The sequence below is a fragment of the Microcaecilia unicolor genome, chromosome 11 (genome assembly GCF_901765095.1).
Source record: "Microcaecilia unicolor chromosome 11, aMicUni1.1, whole genome shotgun sequence".
Classification (NCBI taxonomy): Eukaryota; Metazoa; Chordata; class Amphibia; order Gymnophiona; family Siphonopidae; genus Microcaecilia; species Microcaecilia unicolor.
This window is the reverse complement of record NC_044041.1, coordinates 15,378,740-15,398,342: the sequence shown is the minus strand read 5'-3', so window position 1 is coordinate 15,398,342 and position 19,603 is coordinate 15,378,740. Positions and strand designations below refer to the sequence as shown.

The 19,603-nt window shown below is 47.1% G+C and overlaps 1 protein-coding gene across 8 annotated transcripts in view; it reads right to left on the bottom strand.

Annotated features, from left to right (window-relative positions):
• Positions 1-19,603, bottom strand: part of LOC115480283 (SEC14-like protein 2) — a 117,658-nt gene that overhangs the window by 81,275 nt on the left and 16,780 nt on the right. For 4 of the 8 annotated variants that reach the window (XM_030218837.1, XM_030218839.1, XM_030218841.1 and 1 more), the window contains 4 exons: positions 15,716-15,778; positions 10,309-10,497; positions 4,127-4,222; positions 1,399-1,459 (listed from right to left, as the gene is read on the bottom strand). In XM_030218837.1, coding sequence (XP_030074697.1) covers positions 1,399-1,459; positions 4,127-4,222; positions 10,309-10,497; positions 15,716-15,778 — 409 coding nt within the window. The remainder of the gene's footprint in view (positions 1-1,398; positions 1,460-4,126; positions 4,223-10,308; positions 10,498-15,715; positions 15,779-19,603) is intronic. The other 4 variants (XM_030218840.1, XM_030218842.1, XM_030218838.1 and 1 more) reach the window with 2 other exon arrangements.

The following is a 19,603-nucleotide window of genomic DNA, read 5'->3' as shown; positions in this document are numbered from 1 at the left end:
AGTTCCTCCTTGTTTATTCCAACAAAATAAATGAGCCCTAGAAAGAAATAAGCAGAAGGAAGACTGAGGTCTTGGTTTGGGGGCAATTCTTCCTCACATTCGTGAGCCGGTGGGGGGAGGCGGGCTACTGGTTGGGAGGCAGGACTAGTGTTGGGCAGACTTCTACGGTCTGTGCCCTGAAAACGGCAGGTATACACATAAAGTAGCACATATGAGTTTATCTTGTTGGGCAGACTGGATGAACCGTACAGGTCTTTCTGTGCCGCCAATGGGCATAATCGAACGGCGCTGGCCATCTTCGGGGCTGGCTCCGCAAAGGGGTGGTGCCAACCGTATTATCAAGAAATATGGCCGGCCATCTTGTCTTTTGATAATACGGTTGGGGCTGGCTAAATCTCAACATTTAGGTCAAATGTTCAGATTGCTGGGTTTACAGATGGCCGACTTCAAAAAAGTGGAAAAAAAATCCAAGTGCTCATCAGGGACATTTGCTTTCGGTAGTACCAGTGGGATTTGAACTGGCCACCTCTGGATTAGTGGGATTTGCACTGGCCACCTCTGGATTTCAAGACCGGTGCTCTAACCACTTGGCCACAGCTCCATTTACTTGGATGTCCCTCCCTTTTAATTATGCCCCTTCAGGTCTCTCTCAGCCGATCACAGACAGGGGTCTCTCTCAGCCAATCACAGACAGCTAAATGCGCTGTGATTGGCTGAGAGAGACCCCTGTCTGTGATTGGCTGAAAGAGACCTGAAGGGGCATAATTAAAAGGGAGGGACATCCAAGTAAGTGGAGCTGCGGCCAAGTGGTTAGAGCACCAGAGGTGGCCGGTTCAAATCCCACTAGTACTACTGAAAAAGCTGAGCAAAAATAGTTTTGATTTAGAACGCCCCTGACGAACACTTGAATTTTTTTTTTAGGGTGGGAGGGGATTGGTGACCACTGGGGGAATAAGGGGAGGTCATCCCCGAGTCCCTCGGATGGTCATTTGGCCAGTTGGGGCTCCTTTTTGAAGTTTGGTCGTGAAAAAAAAGGGACCAAGTAAAGCCGGCGAAATGCTCATCAAGCCTGCCTTTTTTTCCCCCATTATCGGGTGAAGCCGGCCATCTCGTCCCACCTTCACTACCCTACCGACACACCCCCTTGAAATTTCGCCGGCTCCATGATGGAAAGCAGTTGAAGCCGGCCAAAATCGGCTTTCGATTATACCGATTTGGCCGGTTTCAGTAGATCGCCGGCCATCTTCTGATTTGTGTCGGAAGATGGCTGGTGATCACTTTCAAAAATGAGCTGGTGTGTTACTATGTGATAGCATGGGGGATACTCATCTACGTCCCCTGGATGTTTATACCCAGGTACCAGGAAGCCTGCATCACCCCCAGTATGCATAGACTCACCTTTAATAATAAAAAGGCGCTTTAGGGACTCGGGATAGTTGTCTTCATACATGATCAGGATCTATAAAACCAAAACCAATCGTAAGAGTATGTAAATGATTGTATTTCAGCAATTTTTATTGATAAACCAGCATGTTGAACAAATTCATCTACATCAATACAGCGTACATTGAATCTCAGGAACATGCTATATATGAGCAAGAAACCACTGGCACAGAAATAACAATTTTCTCCCCTTCCCATCCCTAGGAGAAATAAACACAGCCTTAAACCATAAACAATAATCATAGTATAAGCCAGACAAACTGGCCACTGACTCAAAACGGCAATAACAATAAAATCTTATGAACCTTGATCCAACCCAACTAAGCATTCCTCCCTCCTTCCCTCTCCCCACTTATCTCTCTACAGGACTCCCCCCTCCCGTGCCCCAAGAGGACTGGACTCTTATGACCCCCCCCCCAGAGCAGAGGACGGAAAGCAATTTACCCCACTCTAATCCCACCCCCCTCCTCCCCCTACAGTCTCGCTGACAGCTCAACAGGTTCAAAATAAGACTTCTTCTTCTTGATGGCCTTATGCAACTCAGATATTGTGGGGGCACCCTCAGCAACTGTCTCAAAAAAGTCTCGAATCTTGCCCCCACTCCGGGACCCCAGAGCCCCCATCGGCAGGGACCGAATGTAATGTTTGACCTGACAATATGCAAAAGTGTCTCCCAATCTAATACAGTCTTGGCCTTTTAATTGATCCAAAGACTTCAACCCTCCCTCCATATCTAGGATATGTTCCAAAGTTCTCAATCGTGACCGCTCCCACTGAATGAAGGTCTGATTATCCAACCCTGGGGAAAAAGCAGGGTTTGGTCTTATAAGTAGCAGTTCAGTGACTTGTGGGTCCCCTCCTAACCCTTTTACCAAAAACCTCCATACTTCCCTGAGAGGTCCTAAGAGCACTCTATTCCTAAAATATCTAGGAATCAAAGATCTCTCTGCATGCGGTACAGATAACATAGTAACATAGTAGATGACAGCAGAAAAAGACCTGCACGGTCCATCCAGTCTGCCCAACAAGATAACTCATATGTGCTACTTTTTGTGTATACCCTACTTTGATTTGTACATGTGCTGTTCAGGGCACAGACCGTATAAGTCTGTCCAGCACTATCCCCGCCTCCCAACCACCAGCCCCGCCTCCCACCACCGGCTCTGGCACAGACCGTATAAGTCTGCCCAGCACTATCCCTGCCTTCCACCACCAGCTCTGGCACAGACCATATAAGTCTGCCCAGCACTATCTCTGCCTCCCAACCACCAGTCCCGCTTCCCACCACCGGCTCTGGCACAGACCGTATAAGTCTGCCCAGCACTATCCCTGCCTCCCAACCACCAGCCCCGCCTCCCGATCTTGACTAAGCTCCTGAGGATCCATTCCTTCTGCACAGGATTCTTTTATGCTTATCCCACGCATGTTTGAATTCCGTTACCGTTTTCATTTCCACCACCTCCTGCGGGAGGTGGTTCCAAGCATCCACTACTCTCTCCGTGAAAAAATACTTCCTGACATTTTTCTTGAGTCTGCCCCCCTTCAATCTCATTTCATGTCCTCTCGTTCTACCACCTTCCCATCTCCGGAAAAGGTTCGTTTGCGGATTAATACCTTTCAAATATTTGAATGTCTGTATCATATCACCCCTGTTTCTCCTTTCCTCCAGAGTAGTATACATGTTTAGTTCAGCAAGTCTCTCCTCATACATCTTGTAACGCAAATCCCATATCATTCTCGTAGCTTTTCTTTGCACCGCTACAATTCTTTTTACATCCTTAACAAGATACGGCCTCCAAAACTGAACACAATACTCCAGGTGGGGCCTCACCAATGACTTATACAGGGGCATCAACACCCCCTTTCTTCTGCTGGTCACACCTCTCTCTATACAGCCATATAACAAGTTATATGGGTCAAAGTACGCCAACTCGAGTGCAAGATGTGTAAAGTAACTAGAGGAGTAGACCCAATCTCAAACATGACGTAAGAGACATGAATATTGTAAAATCTCATATTGGGAAGGCCCAACTCACCTTGAGACCAGTTACCCATCAAATGAGAAAAGCTTAGGTTTGCTTTCTTCCTAGCCCAGCAGAACCACGAAACGAGACGATTGAAGCGCTGCAAGTTCTTTTGTAATAGCCGCTGTGGCAAAATTTGAAACATGTACAGCCATCTAGGAAAAATTACCATTCGCAAAAGGCAGATGCACCCAATCAAAGGCAAGGGTAACGCCTGCCACTTCTCCAATTGCTGCTGAGTATTAAGTAGCATCTGGGTCACATTAAGCTGGTATAACTCCCTGACCTCCGAGGAAAGAAGTACACCCAGGTATTTGAAGGATCATTCTGCCCACCGCAAATGAAACTGCCCAGGCCAAGAGCACTTAATCTCTAGGGAGCTAGCCAATGCCTCTGATTTATCCAAATTTAACCTGAACCCCGTAAAGTCACCAAATTCTCGAAAAAACTCCAATAATGCCCCCAATGAAACCTGCAGGTTGGTGAGAACAACCAACAGGTTGGGGAACCCTGCCAGCAAAACCAGGGGCCCGGAGGTAATTTGGGGGGGCCCAGGCCCCCTTGGCCCCACCCAGCTACACCACTGCCACATCCACATCCACAACATAAAATTATGATGATTTCTGCTAAGAACTTCACTTTAGACTGCCTTTCCTCACCTCTATGAAAGCCTCTACCACTGGCTTCCAGAGATGCTTCAGTGCCAGTCCTTCACAGTCACAGATCGTGACTACTTCCTCCATTTTTCTCCCCAGCTGGAAGAGAGCAGAAAAAGGATGAGAAATATCAGCCTCCCACAGATCAGGTGCCCTTCTGCTTTCTCTCTTTTAATAATGGAACTAGAGTTGCAGGAAGAGGAAAGGGATATGTGAGAATGACCTGTCCGGGGTTGGACAGATCCTGTCAATGTTCAGTGAAGGAGAGCTATCTGGCTGAGCTTACCCATGTGACCCTACAGCCCAAAGTGAAAGCCCATCCCACCAAGGAGGAGTAGAGAAATGAATAAAATGGGCCCAGTGTTATAAAAATAACTGGCAAAACGAACAAGCACAACAGCAAAAGCAGAGGCTGACAAATGTGCAAACCATTAGGGAGATAATATCAAGAAACAGTTTATTCAGAATATTCATATCAAGGACCCGACACAGCCCGTGTTTCGGCGCCAAAGCGCCTGCCTCAGGGGTCACAAACAACTTTCTCTGAGAAGAAGCTTATTGGCTTGAATAAATCCTTTATGTATACACGTGGTTATAAAAACAAGTTAATCCACAGAGAGAACAAAGAAACAGCCAACTGATCAGCAAGCAACACCTTGTGACAGGAGATCTGTTGACTGTTTCTTTGTTCTAAAGCACACCTAAATTTTATAGAATAAGCTTAAATTTCCACACGGTACATAGAATTAAGCGAAGTACCTCTCCACTCGACCAAATTTAGTCACGGCCATTTACACCATGTTTCACTTGGCGTAAATCCTGACACCTACATTAGGTGCAAAGCAGGTGTATGCTATAACAATGCGCATAGATTTTAGAAAGGTCCATGCCCCGCCCATGGCCACACCCCTTTTCAACTATGCGACTTAGAACTTACGCGCACCACGTTACACTTAGCGTGTCGTGTATGTAAAACTTAATGCCAGTTAATGCTGATAATTGCTTGTTAACATCCAATTAACAGCACTATTAGCTAGTTAAACAATTAAATTACATTCATTGTTATAGAATCCGCAAGGAAATTAAGACACAAATCCTGGGGATAGTATTTCCAAGAAGGCTTACAAGATAGCAAGCTGAACATGGCTATGGAAGACCCCCAACAAATAGGAGGTGGGCAGACATTTTAAACAGCAGACCCACTAATTCTGGCTAATATTACCTGTACCAGCTCCAGTATCTTCCCTCTGCCATGCCCCACCCTGTCCCACAGGGGTGCAGCAGAGGGAAAATCCCAGAGCTGGTATCGGTATCATTAGGTGAAACGCTGCCAGTGCTCGAAAGGAGGCAGACACTTTTAAAGGTAAATTGGAAGGGTGGCCAGAGAAAGAGAGGGATTGCCAGACCCATGGTGGCCTGAAAGAGAGAGGGGGTTGCCAGATCCAGGAATTTATTTATGTATTTATTTATTTATTTGTTTGTTTGTTGCATTTGTATCCCACATTTCTCCACCTATTGGCAGGCTCAATGTGGCTTACATTATTTCGTAATGGCGATCGCCATTTCCGGCATGAGGAAATACAAGTTGGTAATGCATTAAATGTTCATAAGAGAACAAGCAGATTAGCAGTCAGGTATAAAGAGTTCATTATCAGGATAAGAGAGAGAGTGGTATAGCTTTAAAGTTCATTTGTAACAGTTGATGAGGTAATCAGGTATAGAGAGTTTGGTTATGTCCAGTTCTGGTATAAGTTCGTTGACTGGAATTTAGGATGGAACGTCGTGGAATATAGGTTTTGGCCACTTCAGGAGAGCAGGTGAGAGACAGGCTTTTGGTGCCCCCATCCCATCCTTACATAAGAATAGCCACACTGGGTCAGACCAATGGTCATCTAGCCCAGTATCCTGTTTCCAACAGTGGCCAGTCCAGGTCACAAGTGCCTGGTAGAAACCCAGTTAGTACCATAAACTAACTGAGTTTCTACCAGTTAGTTTATCATCCCCACCTTAGTAATTCCCTTATCTCTTATTTGTCCTGTTTGTCTGTTCTGATTAGATTGTAAGCTGTGTCGAGCAGGGACTGTCTCTTCATGTTCAAGTGTACAGCGCTACGTATGTCTAGTAGTGCTATAGAAATGATTAGTAGTAGTATCTTTTTCTTGAGTGCTGACTCCTAAGGTGGACCCTAGAATCAGGTAACTATGATTCAGATTATTCTTCCCAATGTACATCACTTTGCATTTGTCCTCATTAAATTTCATCTGCCATTTGGATGCCCAGTCTTCCAGTTTCTTAAGGTCTTCCTTCAATATTTCACTGTCCGTACGTGTTTTAACAACCTTGAATAGTTTTGTGTCATCTGCAAATTTAATCACCTCACTCGTCAGTCCGATTTCCATATCATTTATAAATATGCTAAATAGCACCTGTCCCAGTACAGATCCCTGTGGCACTCCACTGTTCACCCTCCTCCATTGAGAGAAATGGCCATTTAACCCTACCCTCTGTTTTCTGTCCAATAACCAATTCCTAATCCACAGAAGGACATTGCCTCCTATCCCATGACTATTTTAATAGATTCATGCCTTGAGTCAGCCCTGGGATTATGTACCAGATGCAAGCACTGGGCTGGAACTTAACCATGCTTGGGACAGCTGTGAAAGGCAGTTCAGGTCTATAGCTGGGCATGTTGCCCTTGGTCTAACCCAGTAGGGCAAATCTTACGCTCTTGTGTTCAATTTCTTTTGCCTTGTGCATTACGTGCATGAAAAGTGGAACTTAAACATGGCATTGTATAAGGGAAAATGGAATGGGACTTGATATATTGCCTTTCTGTGGTTTTTGCAACTACACTGAAAGCGGTTTACATAGTGTATACAGGTACTTTGTACCTGGGGCAATGGAGGGTTAAGTGACTTCCCCAGAGTTACAAGGAGCTGCAGTGGGAATCAAACCCAGTTCTCCAGGATCAAAGTCTGCTCCACTAACCACTAAGCTACTCCTCCACAGCTCAAATGTACTATAATGTGTAACTTTAGGGGTGGTGGGCATGTGGGTGGAGCATGGGGGAGAGACAGGCATATCTCCAACTAACATGCACAGCTTATGGTATATTATAAGCCCTGAAAATGGCAGATACAAATCAAGGTCAGGTATACACAAAAAGTAGCACATATGAGTTTATCTTGTTGGGCAGACTGGATGGACTGTGCAGGTCTTTCTTCCGTCATCTACTATGTTGTTATCCTTATTTTCGAAGGAGAAGGCTGGCCATCTTCCAATACAAATTGGGAGATGGCCGGTCTTCTCCTAAGGGCACCCAAATCGGCTTAATCGAAAGCCGATTTTGGGCGGCTTCAACTGCTTTCTGTCAGAGGGCCGGCCAAAGTTCAAGGGGGCGTGTCGGCAGGGTAGCGAAGGGGGGACGGTGGCATGGTTTAGAGATGGCCGGCCTGGCCGATAATGGAAAAAAGAAAGCCGGCCGTGATGAGCATTTGGCCGACTTTACTTGGTCCCTTTTTGTTCACGACCAAGCCTTAAAAAGCTGCCCCAACTGATTAGATGACCAATGGAGGGAATGGGGGATGACCTTCCCTTACTCCCCCAGTGGTCACCAACCCCCTCCCACCCAAAAAAAAATAAATTTTTTGCCAGCCTCAAATGTCATACCCAGCTCCATGACAGCAGTATGCAGGTCCCTGGAGCAATTTCATTGGGTACTGCAATGCACTTCAGGCAGACGGACCCAGGCTCCTCCCCCCCCCCCCCCCCCCCCCCACCTGTTACACTTCTGGTGTTAAATGGGAGCCCTCCAAAACTCCCTCAAAACGCACTGTACCCACATGTAGATGGGCCCCTTCATCCCTAAGAGCTATGGTAGTGGTGTACAGTTGTGGAGAGTGGGGTTTGGGGGGGATTTTGGGGGGCTCAGCACACAAGGTAAGGGAGCTATGTACCTGGGATCAATTTGTAAAGTCCACTGCAGTGCCCCCTAGGGTGCCCGGTTGGTGTCCTGGCATGTGAAGGGGACCAGTGCACTACAAATGCTGGCTCCTCCCACGACCAAATGCCTTGGATTTGGCCGGGTTTATTTATTTTTTTATTTTTGTTACATTTGTACCCCGCGTTTTTCCCACTCATGGTAGGCTCAATGCGGCTTACATGGGGCAATGGAGGGTTAAGTGACTTGCCCAGAGTCACAAGGAGCTGCCTGTGCCTGAAGTGGGAATCCAACTCAGTTCCTCAGTTTGAGATGGCCGCCATTAGTTTCCATTATCAGCGAAAACCAAAGGCGGCCATCTCTAACGCCGGCGATCTCTAAGAGATTTGGCCGGCCCCGACCGTATTATCGAAACGAAAGATGTTTCGATAATACAGTCAGGAATGCCGCTTGACAGGGCCGTCGTTAGAGATGGCCGCCCCCATTCCATTATGGCTCTCTGTTACTATGTGTGTCGAATGATGCACTGAGGCAGCCAATTCCGCCAGCTATTGACCTGTGTAAATTGTCACGCCTAAATTTAAACATACCAGGGTGGGTTTGTTCTAATATTGTATATTGAACTGGGGCCCCCATAGACTTCAGTGGTAGGAGCAGGAAGGAGGGGTTGAGCCAAAGACATGATTGTGTAGAGGGCTGAGCGTTGGTACTACCTAATAACCAAGCCTGCCGTCTGAAACAGACATTTAACACTGCTCTCCTGGGAAGGGAACTGGAGTTACGGAACTCTCTACTATTAAAGATCGGACTATATGAGCTTCCTCCAATAACTTAAATCTTGGCTGTTTCAAAAATATTACAGAATACCAATGGATCCCAACAAATAGATGTTATAACACTGATCCTACAGTCTCTAGAAGAGTAACATGAAGAGACAGTAAAATAGAAAGACTGACAGTAGGGCCCTACTGGTTTCATAGGGACAACATAGGACTATACTAAATCTAATTAGCCCGTGGTTCATGTTAAAATGTCAGGGATAACTGCTTATGTGCGATATTTTAACACTGTAAACATATTAGTTACATTAGAACTTTTTTAAAATTGTATAACAATGTCTTTTCACTTGGATTGTTCTCCGCCGTCAACTTGATGGTTAAGTGGATTATGAGTGCCAAACTTAAATTAAATTAGATTAACATGGTGGAGGACCAGGGAGGAAAACAACTGAGTAGCCTGGAGGGATAAATTGGTCTTTATCTGCCATCATTTACTATGCCACAATGTCATACCCAAAGGAGGGGGAAAGGTACCCTGAACTGCCATTCAGTCATGGTATACACAGCAGTGGTGTAGCTACGGGTGGGCCTGGGTGGGTCAGGGCCCACCCACTTAGGGCTCAATCCCACCCAACAGTAGCACACGTTTAGCGGTAGATGGTAGCAGGGGCGTGTCTGCGTGGGGCCACAGGGGCCTGGGCCCCCACAGATTTCGCCCTGCACCCCCCTACCGCCGCCAACCCTCCCCCGCTGTTGCTGTCGCCTACCTTCTGAAAGTTTCTTCTGAGTCTGACGTCCTACGTACAATGTGCAGCGACGTCAGACTCAGAAGAAACTTTTGGCGCCAGCTTTGCAAACTGCAGTGGAAGAAATGAAAGGACCTCGGCTTGGCTGGCGGGGGTTGGGGGTCCCCTGCCAGCTGAAGGAATTCTTTTAAAGGCAGCCGGCAGTGGCAGGAGGAAGCGGACCTCGGCTGGCGGGGGTTGGGGTCCCCCACCAGCGAAGGTAGGCGACAGCAACGGCGGGGGGAGGTTGGCAATGGCAGCGGCTGGGGGGAGGGGGATCGGCAATGGCGGGGGGGGGGGGCTATAATGTGCCCCCTCACTCTGGCCCTGGCCCCCCCTACCGCCGCAGTTCAGATACGCCCCTGGCTGGTGGGGATCCCAAGCTCTGCCAGCTGAAGACTTCCCCCAGATGGTAACAAAAACGCTACTCTCCACGATACTGGCACCTGCGTATGCTCAGGTTTCTGCGCATGCCTGCTGCAGACTGCCAAGGTGGAAAGAAGCATTTTCCCGCCAGCTGAGATATTTTTTTGGGGTGGGGTGGGGTGGGAAGAACACTTGGTGCCCACCCACTTCTTGCCTAGGCCCACCCAAAATCTGTTGTCTGGCTATGCCCCTGATACATAGCGCATATAATATACTATACCCCCGGGAGGGCATAGGAAATGCAGCATATCTCACCTTCTCTGTCAGCGTCTTGCTCATCTCCAGCAGCATTTCACATTCACAAACTTTGGTTTTAATTAGGTCCTGCTTGGAGGCAGAAAAAAGGAGGCCCTTAGCATCAAGAGTACCAATCACGTAATACCAGATGGGATATCCTTCCCGGTCATAGCCACAAAACCCTCCAGAGCGGTATAGTTGAAGCACCTGCAAAGAAAAAGAGTGTGAGGACCAGCTCACCTACCTGTGCTACTAGGGACACAAAGGAGCCTTGACCCAGCCATCAAGCCAAAGAGACAGGAGGCAATGAGCTCAAATCCCAATCTGCAGACGGTCATCTATGTGATCCGAGGACAGTCACAACCTCCTTCAGTCTGTGATCAAGGCTTCGTACAGGGTGCTGTTTCACACAGGGAGGGGCATTTACGATATGACGTCCAAAATCGACATAGGAAAGAAGGTTATGTTCAAAAAAGAAAAGTGTCATATCTTTTTTTTTTTTTTCTAAATACTGTTTTGAACAAAGTTTTGTGATTTGGATGTTTTGTTTTTTGGTCCATTTTCGGGGGGAAAAAAAACGTCCAAATGCAAAACGTACAAAATCAACCCATTGGTGTAGGAAGAGCCAGCATTTTTAGTAGATTGGTCCCCCTGACATCCCAGTACAGCAATAGGGCACCCTAGGGGGCACTGCAGTGGACTTCATAAAATGCTCCCAGGTGCATATCTGACCATTGCTTCCTTACCTTGTCTGCTGAGGCCCCCAAAACCCACCACCCCAACTGTACACCACTACCATAGCCCTTACAGGTGAAAGGGACACCTATATGTAGGTACAGTGGGTTTCTGGTGAAGTTTCCTTCACAAATGTAACAGGTAGGGGGAGGGACTTGCATGCTGTTCTTATGGACCTGAGTATAACATCTGAGGGTTAGTGACCACTGGGGGAATAAGGGGAGGTCATCCCTGATTCCCTCCAGTGGCCATCTGGTTATTTATTTATTATTAGGATTTATTTACTGCCTTTTTGACAATTACAGCAGTAAAAATATTCAAAGTATGGCATGGTATACTACTTACAATGCCAACACAATACGTAATAGAACATTATAATTGATGGGGCACCCAAAACATCTTAGTTTTAGTCCTGGATGGTTTGGTTTTGTTCCATTATGGCTGAAAAACACCTAAGTCCCCCTTGAGATTTGGACGCACTTCTGATGGACTTCATAGAGAAATGTCTAAGAATAGGTTTGGAAAAATACTGATTTGGATGTTTTTGTGAGAAAAATATCCAAATGGTGCTTTATGCCACTTTTTAGATATTTTTCTGTTTTGAAAATGAGCCCAATAGCCACTTGCAGCAGTCACAGCAGGTGCAACCCCCTCCCCCCATATATTTATGACATCACTAAAGGAGGGCAACTGTTAGGAGAGAGGGCAAATGGGGATGAAAAGGGGAACATCTTGGCTTCAGGGCTTCTGTCTCCATGAGAAATGCTACAGAAATCAGGCAGCAATACTAGTGTTCAACCAGCAAGAGGCTCATTCTCTGAACTCTCGAGTTCAGACCGCGGCGGTAAGCTATTCGTAAGCTGCTCACAGCCACGGCCTGAAAGCACCTCTTCTTTATTTTTATCCATTTCATCTACATATTTCCAAAAAATGTTTTAACTTGACCTACAACTAAAGGGTTTATGTACACTGAATATCACCCCCCAGGAGTTTTTGAATAAAGTGAGTTATGCATTTGCCAACAGGTGGCAAACGTAGAACTTCACTTATGCGTGTATTTTCAGCCATTATACATACAAACTCAGGCAACATAACTTGCTAAACTGACCGATATATAATCTGTATAAGAAGAGGCAGGCACTGGTGAGGGGCAAAGGCGGGGCCAGCACTCATACAGCCCTCTGCAGCAATATTTAGCCACTGAGGCCTCGATGCACTAAAGTCTCGTTAAAGCACCGACTGCTTTTTCCAACTCAGTAAAAATTACCAAGTTGGAAATAGCCAGCCATGCTCAGAACAAGCAGGCTGCTAATGAACTGCTCGCAAAAACAGCGAGTAGCTCAGTGGGGGGAGGGGAGCCATTCAGTCTGCCAAGCATGCGCAGAAAAGCCAATCGCAGCTTGTAGCTTTTTTTGATGGTTGAATTATTTGGAAGGAGCAACCAATATCTGCACATTGGCTGTCTCATCTCCACGAGTTCTGAGCTTGCCGGTAATGGGAATATTCTGATTATTATTTTTGGTAAAAGAAGCCCGGTTGTGTGGAGAGAAGAGAATCCTGTGATTGAACAGGATGAGATGTCGGAGAGCGGAGCAAACGTTTATGTGGCAGTAGCCTGAGACGGCCATTTGCTGTATAATGAAGAGCTGCTGTGCCGCCTCCCTCCCTCCCTATAAGAACCGCCGTGTGACTTGAATTTTAATATCACAGCATCTCCACCACCAAAGTATTGTCTCTCTAACAAAACATCCTACATGTATTTTTTTTTAAAGAAAGAAAAAAAGCTTTATTTTAAGGACAGTTCAAGCAAAGGCCACAGCTTGTTCGGACTCATCAGAAGCCGTTCCACCTAATCCAAGCACCAGTATTAAGATAACAAAATATTGCGAAATGGATGGTCTGCAGCTCTCACAGCTCCAGCCAGGTAGTACCGACAGCTCCTGACCACCCGTTAAACATTCATCATTAGGGGAGGCTGTCCTTTCTGTGCATCGGTTGGAACATTGCTGTGCATTACTCGGAATGCACATTTGAATTGTGAGTAGCTCATTTAAATAACTTAGCATGCAATTATCGCTAACTGCTACCGTGACAGGAAAAGAGCCCCTTTCTGCATGTCTGAACTCCGTGCTCACTTAACTGGCCACAACCAGTATAAAACGCATGTTGCTGGGTTGTTAATTTTTGTACATCTGGGTCTGAAACAAATAAAGTTATACTTTTAAAATTAGGTCAGCAAAACAAAAGGCCTAATTCTGCACAGCCAGTTGCCAGTGGTTGCCGTCAGACATATTGAGGGGCATTTTCAAAAGAAACGTCTAAGTTGGAATTTAGACGTCTTTGTAAAACGTACAAATTCGGAGGCAGGGAAAAGGTCATTTTTGAAAAATGATAGACGTCCAGCTTTGTTTTCAAAAATACCATGGACGTCCTTGGATTTGGACGTCTTTGATTTTCAGCCATTTTCAAACGCATAGACGTCCAAGTCTAAAACGTCCAAATTCAAGCCATTTGGAAGTGGGAAGAGCCATCACTTGTAGTGCACTGGTCCCCCTGACATGCCAGGACAGCAGTGAGGTACCCTAGGGGGCACTGCAGTGGACTTCATAAAATGCTCCCAGGTACACAGCTCCCTTACCTTGTGTGCTAAACCCCTCAAACTCCCACCAAAACCCACTACCCCCAACTGTACACCACTACCATAGCTCTTATGGGTGAAGGGGGCACCTATATGTGGGTACAGAAGGTTTGTGGTGGGTTTTGGAGGGCTCACTGTTTCCTCCACAAATGTAACAAGTATGAGGGAGTATGGGCCTGGGTCCACCTGTCTGAAGTGCACTGCACCCACTAAAACTGCTCCAGGGACCTGCATGCCCTGTCGTGGACCTGAGTATGACATCTGAGGCTGGCAAGTAATAGTTTTAATGATGTTTTTTGAGGGTGTGAGAGGGTTAGTGACTACTGGGGGAGTAAGGGGAGGTCATCTGGTCATTTCAGGCACCTTTTTCTGCCTTATTTGTAATAAAAACAGGTCTGGGTAAAACGTCCAAGTTCTAGTGCTGGACGTCTTTGCTTTTTTCCATTATGGCTCAAAGATGTCCAAGTCTTAGGAACGCCCAAGTCCTGCCTTGACCCCACCTCTGGTACGCCCTCTTGAGATTTGGATGTCCTTGCGACGGATTTCCGATAAAGACGTCCAAAATCGGGTTTCGATTATACCGATTTGGACGTCTCTGAGAGATGGACGTCCAAATGCCGATTTACGTCACTTTTTGGACGTCCATCTCTTTCAAAAATGAGCCTTATTGTCAGTAGCTTAAATGCCTAGGCTATTATTAGAAACGATCTGCCCAATATTCAGCCTGTGGTGGTATGCGGTGTCTGGGCCGCTCACAGCCGCAGGCTGAACCGACTCCGAATATTCAATTCCAGGGCGTGTGGGGCTCTTGACATTGAATACCTGAGTCTCAGCAGTCAGCTGGAAGTTAACCAGGCACCATCCGACATGCAGATCAGTGCCCGGTCGACTTTAAGTGGTTGCTTAGCCTGTTAGCGGACTGAAAATCACTGCCAGTCGGCTGAACCAGTTAGGAGATGGCTGGCTAGTGGCGATATCAGCAGAATTAACCAGTTCCGTGCCGCTGAATTTTAATAAACTTAGAAACTTCAATATCAGGTGCCAGGTTGCTCAGTGGGGTTTAACTGAGCAGGACTCTTTCCTGCCTGGTTAAACCATTTTGAATATCAGGGCCAGTGGGTTCTCTGGAGTCTAGAATGAGCTATTAATGGCAACATCATTTCTTTCCTCCGCTCTGCCCCCCCCCCCCCCCCCCCCCCCGTGGTAACTGGCATTGCTCTCCTCCATCCTCCCCCTCCTCACTCCCTGCAATGACTGTATCTCTCTTCTTACTTCTTCTCAAGGTTATGGCTGGGCTGGTGCACGACCTTGAGCATCTTAAGACCCCACACCGGCCCAACATGCTTAACCTTGAGAAGGTGTACGAAGAGAGATCGGGTCATCGTGGGAGGAGGCGAGCAATGCTCGTTACAGCAAATTCCACGGGTTGGGTGATTATTGGGGGAATCCAGATTTGAATTTAAGACTGAATTTACAGGGTTTTTCAGATCTGAACTGGAGGGTGGGGAGGGGGATTAATAAAGTATGAATAAAACCAGATAGAGCCCAGGAATATATTAATAAAGGCAGGGCCGTCGACGGGGGGGGGGGGCAAAATTCCCCGGGCCTAGGCCTTCAAGGGGGGCCCGGCGCCGGGGTCAGGCCGCCGCCGCTGCAGTCCGCGGTCTCACCTGCCTGCCTCCATGGCTCCTGCCCCCTTCATTCAAAGTGGCAGTCGCCCTCGCGGAAACCGGAAGTTACATCAGACGAGGGCAGGACACAGGGAGGGAAGGCCAGAAGAGACGCGATCTGCGACTGCCACTTTGAATGAAGGGGGCCCGGAGCCATGGAGGCAGGCAGGTGAGACCTGGGACTGCAGCGGCGGGGAGAAGCGACGGGGGAAGCTGCTGCAGTAGGGGGGGGCGGGGCGATCTTGCCCCGGGCCCGACCTAGTCTCTCGGCTGCCCTGAATAAAGGTGAGAACGACTGCTGAACATCAGGCCCTTGGCATTAGCTGAGACAAGAGAAGTGAGAAAAGCAGCAAAGAGATGAAAAGCCATGCAGAGGACTCACCTCTGGGGGTTGATAGTTTTTAAGAATGTTGTCTAAATCCATGCGCTTGCGAAACTCAATATGCTGTTAAAACAAGGAAGATGAAACCACTGAGGGTGGAGTCCATATTCGGAAGCCAGCGAAAAAATGCTTCTGGGTCACCAGCTCCAAATTTCTTACTAGACAAATTAAGCAGCTGTTTATAGGGGTGCTGCACCAAAAGGGGATGCCTACCGCCTTCTCTGTCCCAGTGACACTTTTTCACAAGCATCGCTCAGCTTGAGTGGCGGGTGCCACACCAGACATACCCCCCCCCCCCCCCCCATTATAGGCACAAAGGCTCAGAACGGAAGACGCCCACTCCTACTGATTTCAATTTACCTCACAACCAATGTTCCATCTAAGCACAGCGCATGAGCGATTGCTTATTCATTTTAGAAGCGTTGCTCACAAAAATTGTTTTAAAATGGTTTTAAAAACTTGTTGCACACACCAGGCCACTCCTTAAAAGAAACACTGCTCACAACCTATCATTAGCAGCTTAGCAGGTCATTTACAGTCAAAGGAGCCAGTTCCGTAGGTACTGAGCACCAGTGGCATAGCCAAGGGTGGGCCTACTTTGGGCTCAGGCCCACCCAGTAGCAGCACAACTATGAAGTATCTGGCAGGGATTCCCAAGCCCCACCAGCCGAAAATTCCTGTCCTTCCTGCATACCAGCCTTCCCTCTGATGTATTCCCGCCTTTGCGGAAACAGGAAGTTTCATCAGAGGGAAGGCTGTGGAGCCAACATGAGCAGTGTGTATTATTTGCTGCTTGCTGCCAGTGAAAATCTGCTATTTAAAAGGTATGGGGGGAGGGGGATGTTTGAGAGACCATATGGCATGCAGGCGAGAGAGGGAGAGACCAAATCACTTGTGGGACAGGGCGGAGTTCTTCTGCCCACCCATCTTTGGCCCAGGCCCACCCAAAATTGGGTGTCTGGCTACACCCCTGCTGAGCACGCTCCTTCATTGGGTCCAAGGAGGGGTACTTTAGTTTGTACTTGGCACCCCCAGTCAGCTTGAAGCTCGCCTTTGCATTCAGATACATAAGGCATTTTCCTGTCTGCAGTGGACTTACAATGTATAATGCATTAATGTGTTAACTTCTGTTAATATACTTTTAGGTTTGTGGAGTGTTTGGCCTTGTGTGATTGAGTTCTTTCCTATTTTTAACTGGCGTTGTTTTCTACTGTTTTAAATTTTATATTGTCATTGTAAAACCACTTTGATAATTGTTGAAAGGTGGTATATCAAGCTCTTTAAAACTATTGTTTAATATAAACCCCATAAGGGTCTATTTGCAGCAGGGCCCATTTTATTCCTTTGGGCCCTGCTGCAGATAACGCGAGCTAACCTTTAGTAAAATATCCCCTCAATGAGGCCTACTCATATTTTAACACACCTTAATGTGAGTTAACACTAAGGCTTTTTTTTGAGGGGGTACTTGGGGAAACTAAATACTGGCACCTTTTCCATTGTCTGCTAAAATTGACCCATGGACCTCAAGTTTTAATGAAAGAGCTCAGGCTCTACACACCAATTCTGCCTTGTCATAGATTCTGTGACTGGTTGCAGGACACCTGGCTATTATGGGGTGGGTCCCTCAGTGATCACCCCACCCTTGAAGGGTGGCCTAGCATTTGAGTACTGGCACCTTTTTTTGCTAGAAAAAAACACACTAGTTAAGACAGATTAAGTTTTTATGTGAGGCAATGGAGGTTTGAGCTGTAGTGGGATTTGAACCAGGCTCCTCCTGATTCAGCCAGCTGCTGTAACCACTAGGTTATGAGGGTGCTGTAGGGGAACAGGAGGAATGAAATACAGCCACTCAGGCTGAAAGAACAGAGGAGGGAGCAGGCATTTGGCATATTAGTCCCTATCTCCTTCCCCCAGCTGCTGCTCCTGCATCCCTGGAGGTGCTGGAGAGGGACTAATGTACTTTCACTTTAAAACTTGCCACAAAGTATCTAGAGACATTTCCCTGCTCGTCTGTATATTTGAAAATGCAACATATGTACATAGTATTACATTGTACAAAACATACTTTGCAACTTCACCCCTGCTCTATCCTCTTCCCCCCCCCCCCACCTCGCCTAATTAATATGAATTAATGCAGATCACACAGAACCAGGCACTGTGCATTTCTTGCATGCTCACATGGCCGTGAAATTTTCTAAGAGACCTTGTCTGCGTGTAATACTTGTTGGAAACCTTGAAATTTGGTTTTAAACAGATTTTTCTGGATCTCATGAATCCTGGACTACCTTAAAATCCTCTTCTTGTTGGACTGCCTCTGCTGCTGTCATTATTCCCACCAGGACAGCTGGATCTAGACCTATCCTATACTTATTCCTACCAGAGGAGCCAACTTTTCAAAATTATTTGGGGGTGCTAAGCCCAATGGACATAACCCCTTCCTGGACACATACAAGGAATTTTCATAATATTGGGGGTGCTCAAGCACCCACAGAGCCGGCTCCTATGATTCCTACCACAAAGACTGGATCTACACGGATCCAGCAATTATCCCCACCAGCAGTGCTGGATCTAGATGGATCCAGCACTTATTCCTAACAAAGAGGCTGGATCTAAATGAATCCAGCTGTTATTCCCACCAGCATCTTTCTTCTTCCATTCCCCCCCCCCCCCCCCCCCCATGTTGTCTACTATTTATTTCCTCCTTCCTGGAAAATATCCAACTTTGTCCCTCCTTTGCTCCCTCCACCCAACCCGTGTAGCAACTTCCACTATCAACCCTACCCTTCCCCTCTTCCAACCCCAACAAACTGTGTTTCAATTCAATTCAGGTCTTATATACCGCTAATATCCCCTTCTCAGAATTCAGTGGGGTGAAAGTTGGTACAATATTATAAATATTTTGACTGCTGCTGTCATTATTCAGGGAGTCCCTGCTCTGACGTAACCTGTCATCCTCTGCCGGGTCCTGCCCTCTATGACTTGCCATTTATTTCCTATGGGGATGGGACCTGGCAGAGAAGAACCGATTATGTCAGTACCGGGGGGGGGGGGGGGGGGTGGGCTCCCTGCATACAGACAGCAGTAGCGGCGGCAGTGGCGTAGCCAGAAGTCAATTTTTGGGTGGGCCAACAGGTTGGATGGGTGGGCACTAGACAGTGGTGTGCTGGTAAATGTTTAACAACAGGCTCTCTCCCCGGTCCACCTCTGCACCCCCCCCCCCCTCCACTTGTGCACCTTCCCTCAAAATTGCAGAGCTGGCTATAGCCGGGGAGAGAGCCTGGGGGGTGGGGGAGGCAATGCATTACTCTCTCCAGGAAAAAAAACATTAAATGATCCCAGGTTCCAATCTAATTCATGTTTAATGTGGGATCAAATGCCATAAATAAGTAAATAAAATATAAACTTTTAATGTTGAGCACCTGATTCTCAAAGTGGACATGTCTGGTGACTTTGTTTTTCTGATTATACTGGCCCAGTATCTGATTCTGCTGCTATCTGTCCTCTTTACTCCATTTCCAGGGCTTCCTTTCCATTTATTTCTTTACTTTCCGCCTTTCTTCTTCATTTCTTGCTCTGGGTCCTCCGCAGACTTGACTGTCCAGTGGATCCAGCTTCTGCCTAATTTCTTCATCCATGTGCAATTTTCTCCCCTCTTCCTTTTCCCTCATCTCATCTCCTTCCTCACTCTTCCCTTCCCTCCATCCATGTCCAGCATTTCTTCTCTCTCCCTTCCCTCTCCTCCATCCATATCCAGCAGTCTCCTCTCTCCTGCCCTTCCCTCCATCCATCCATGTCCAGCAACCCTCCCCTGCCCTCCCCTCCATCCACCCATGTCCAGCAACCTTCCTCTCTCCTCTTCCCTCCCCTCCATCCACCCATGTCCAACAA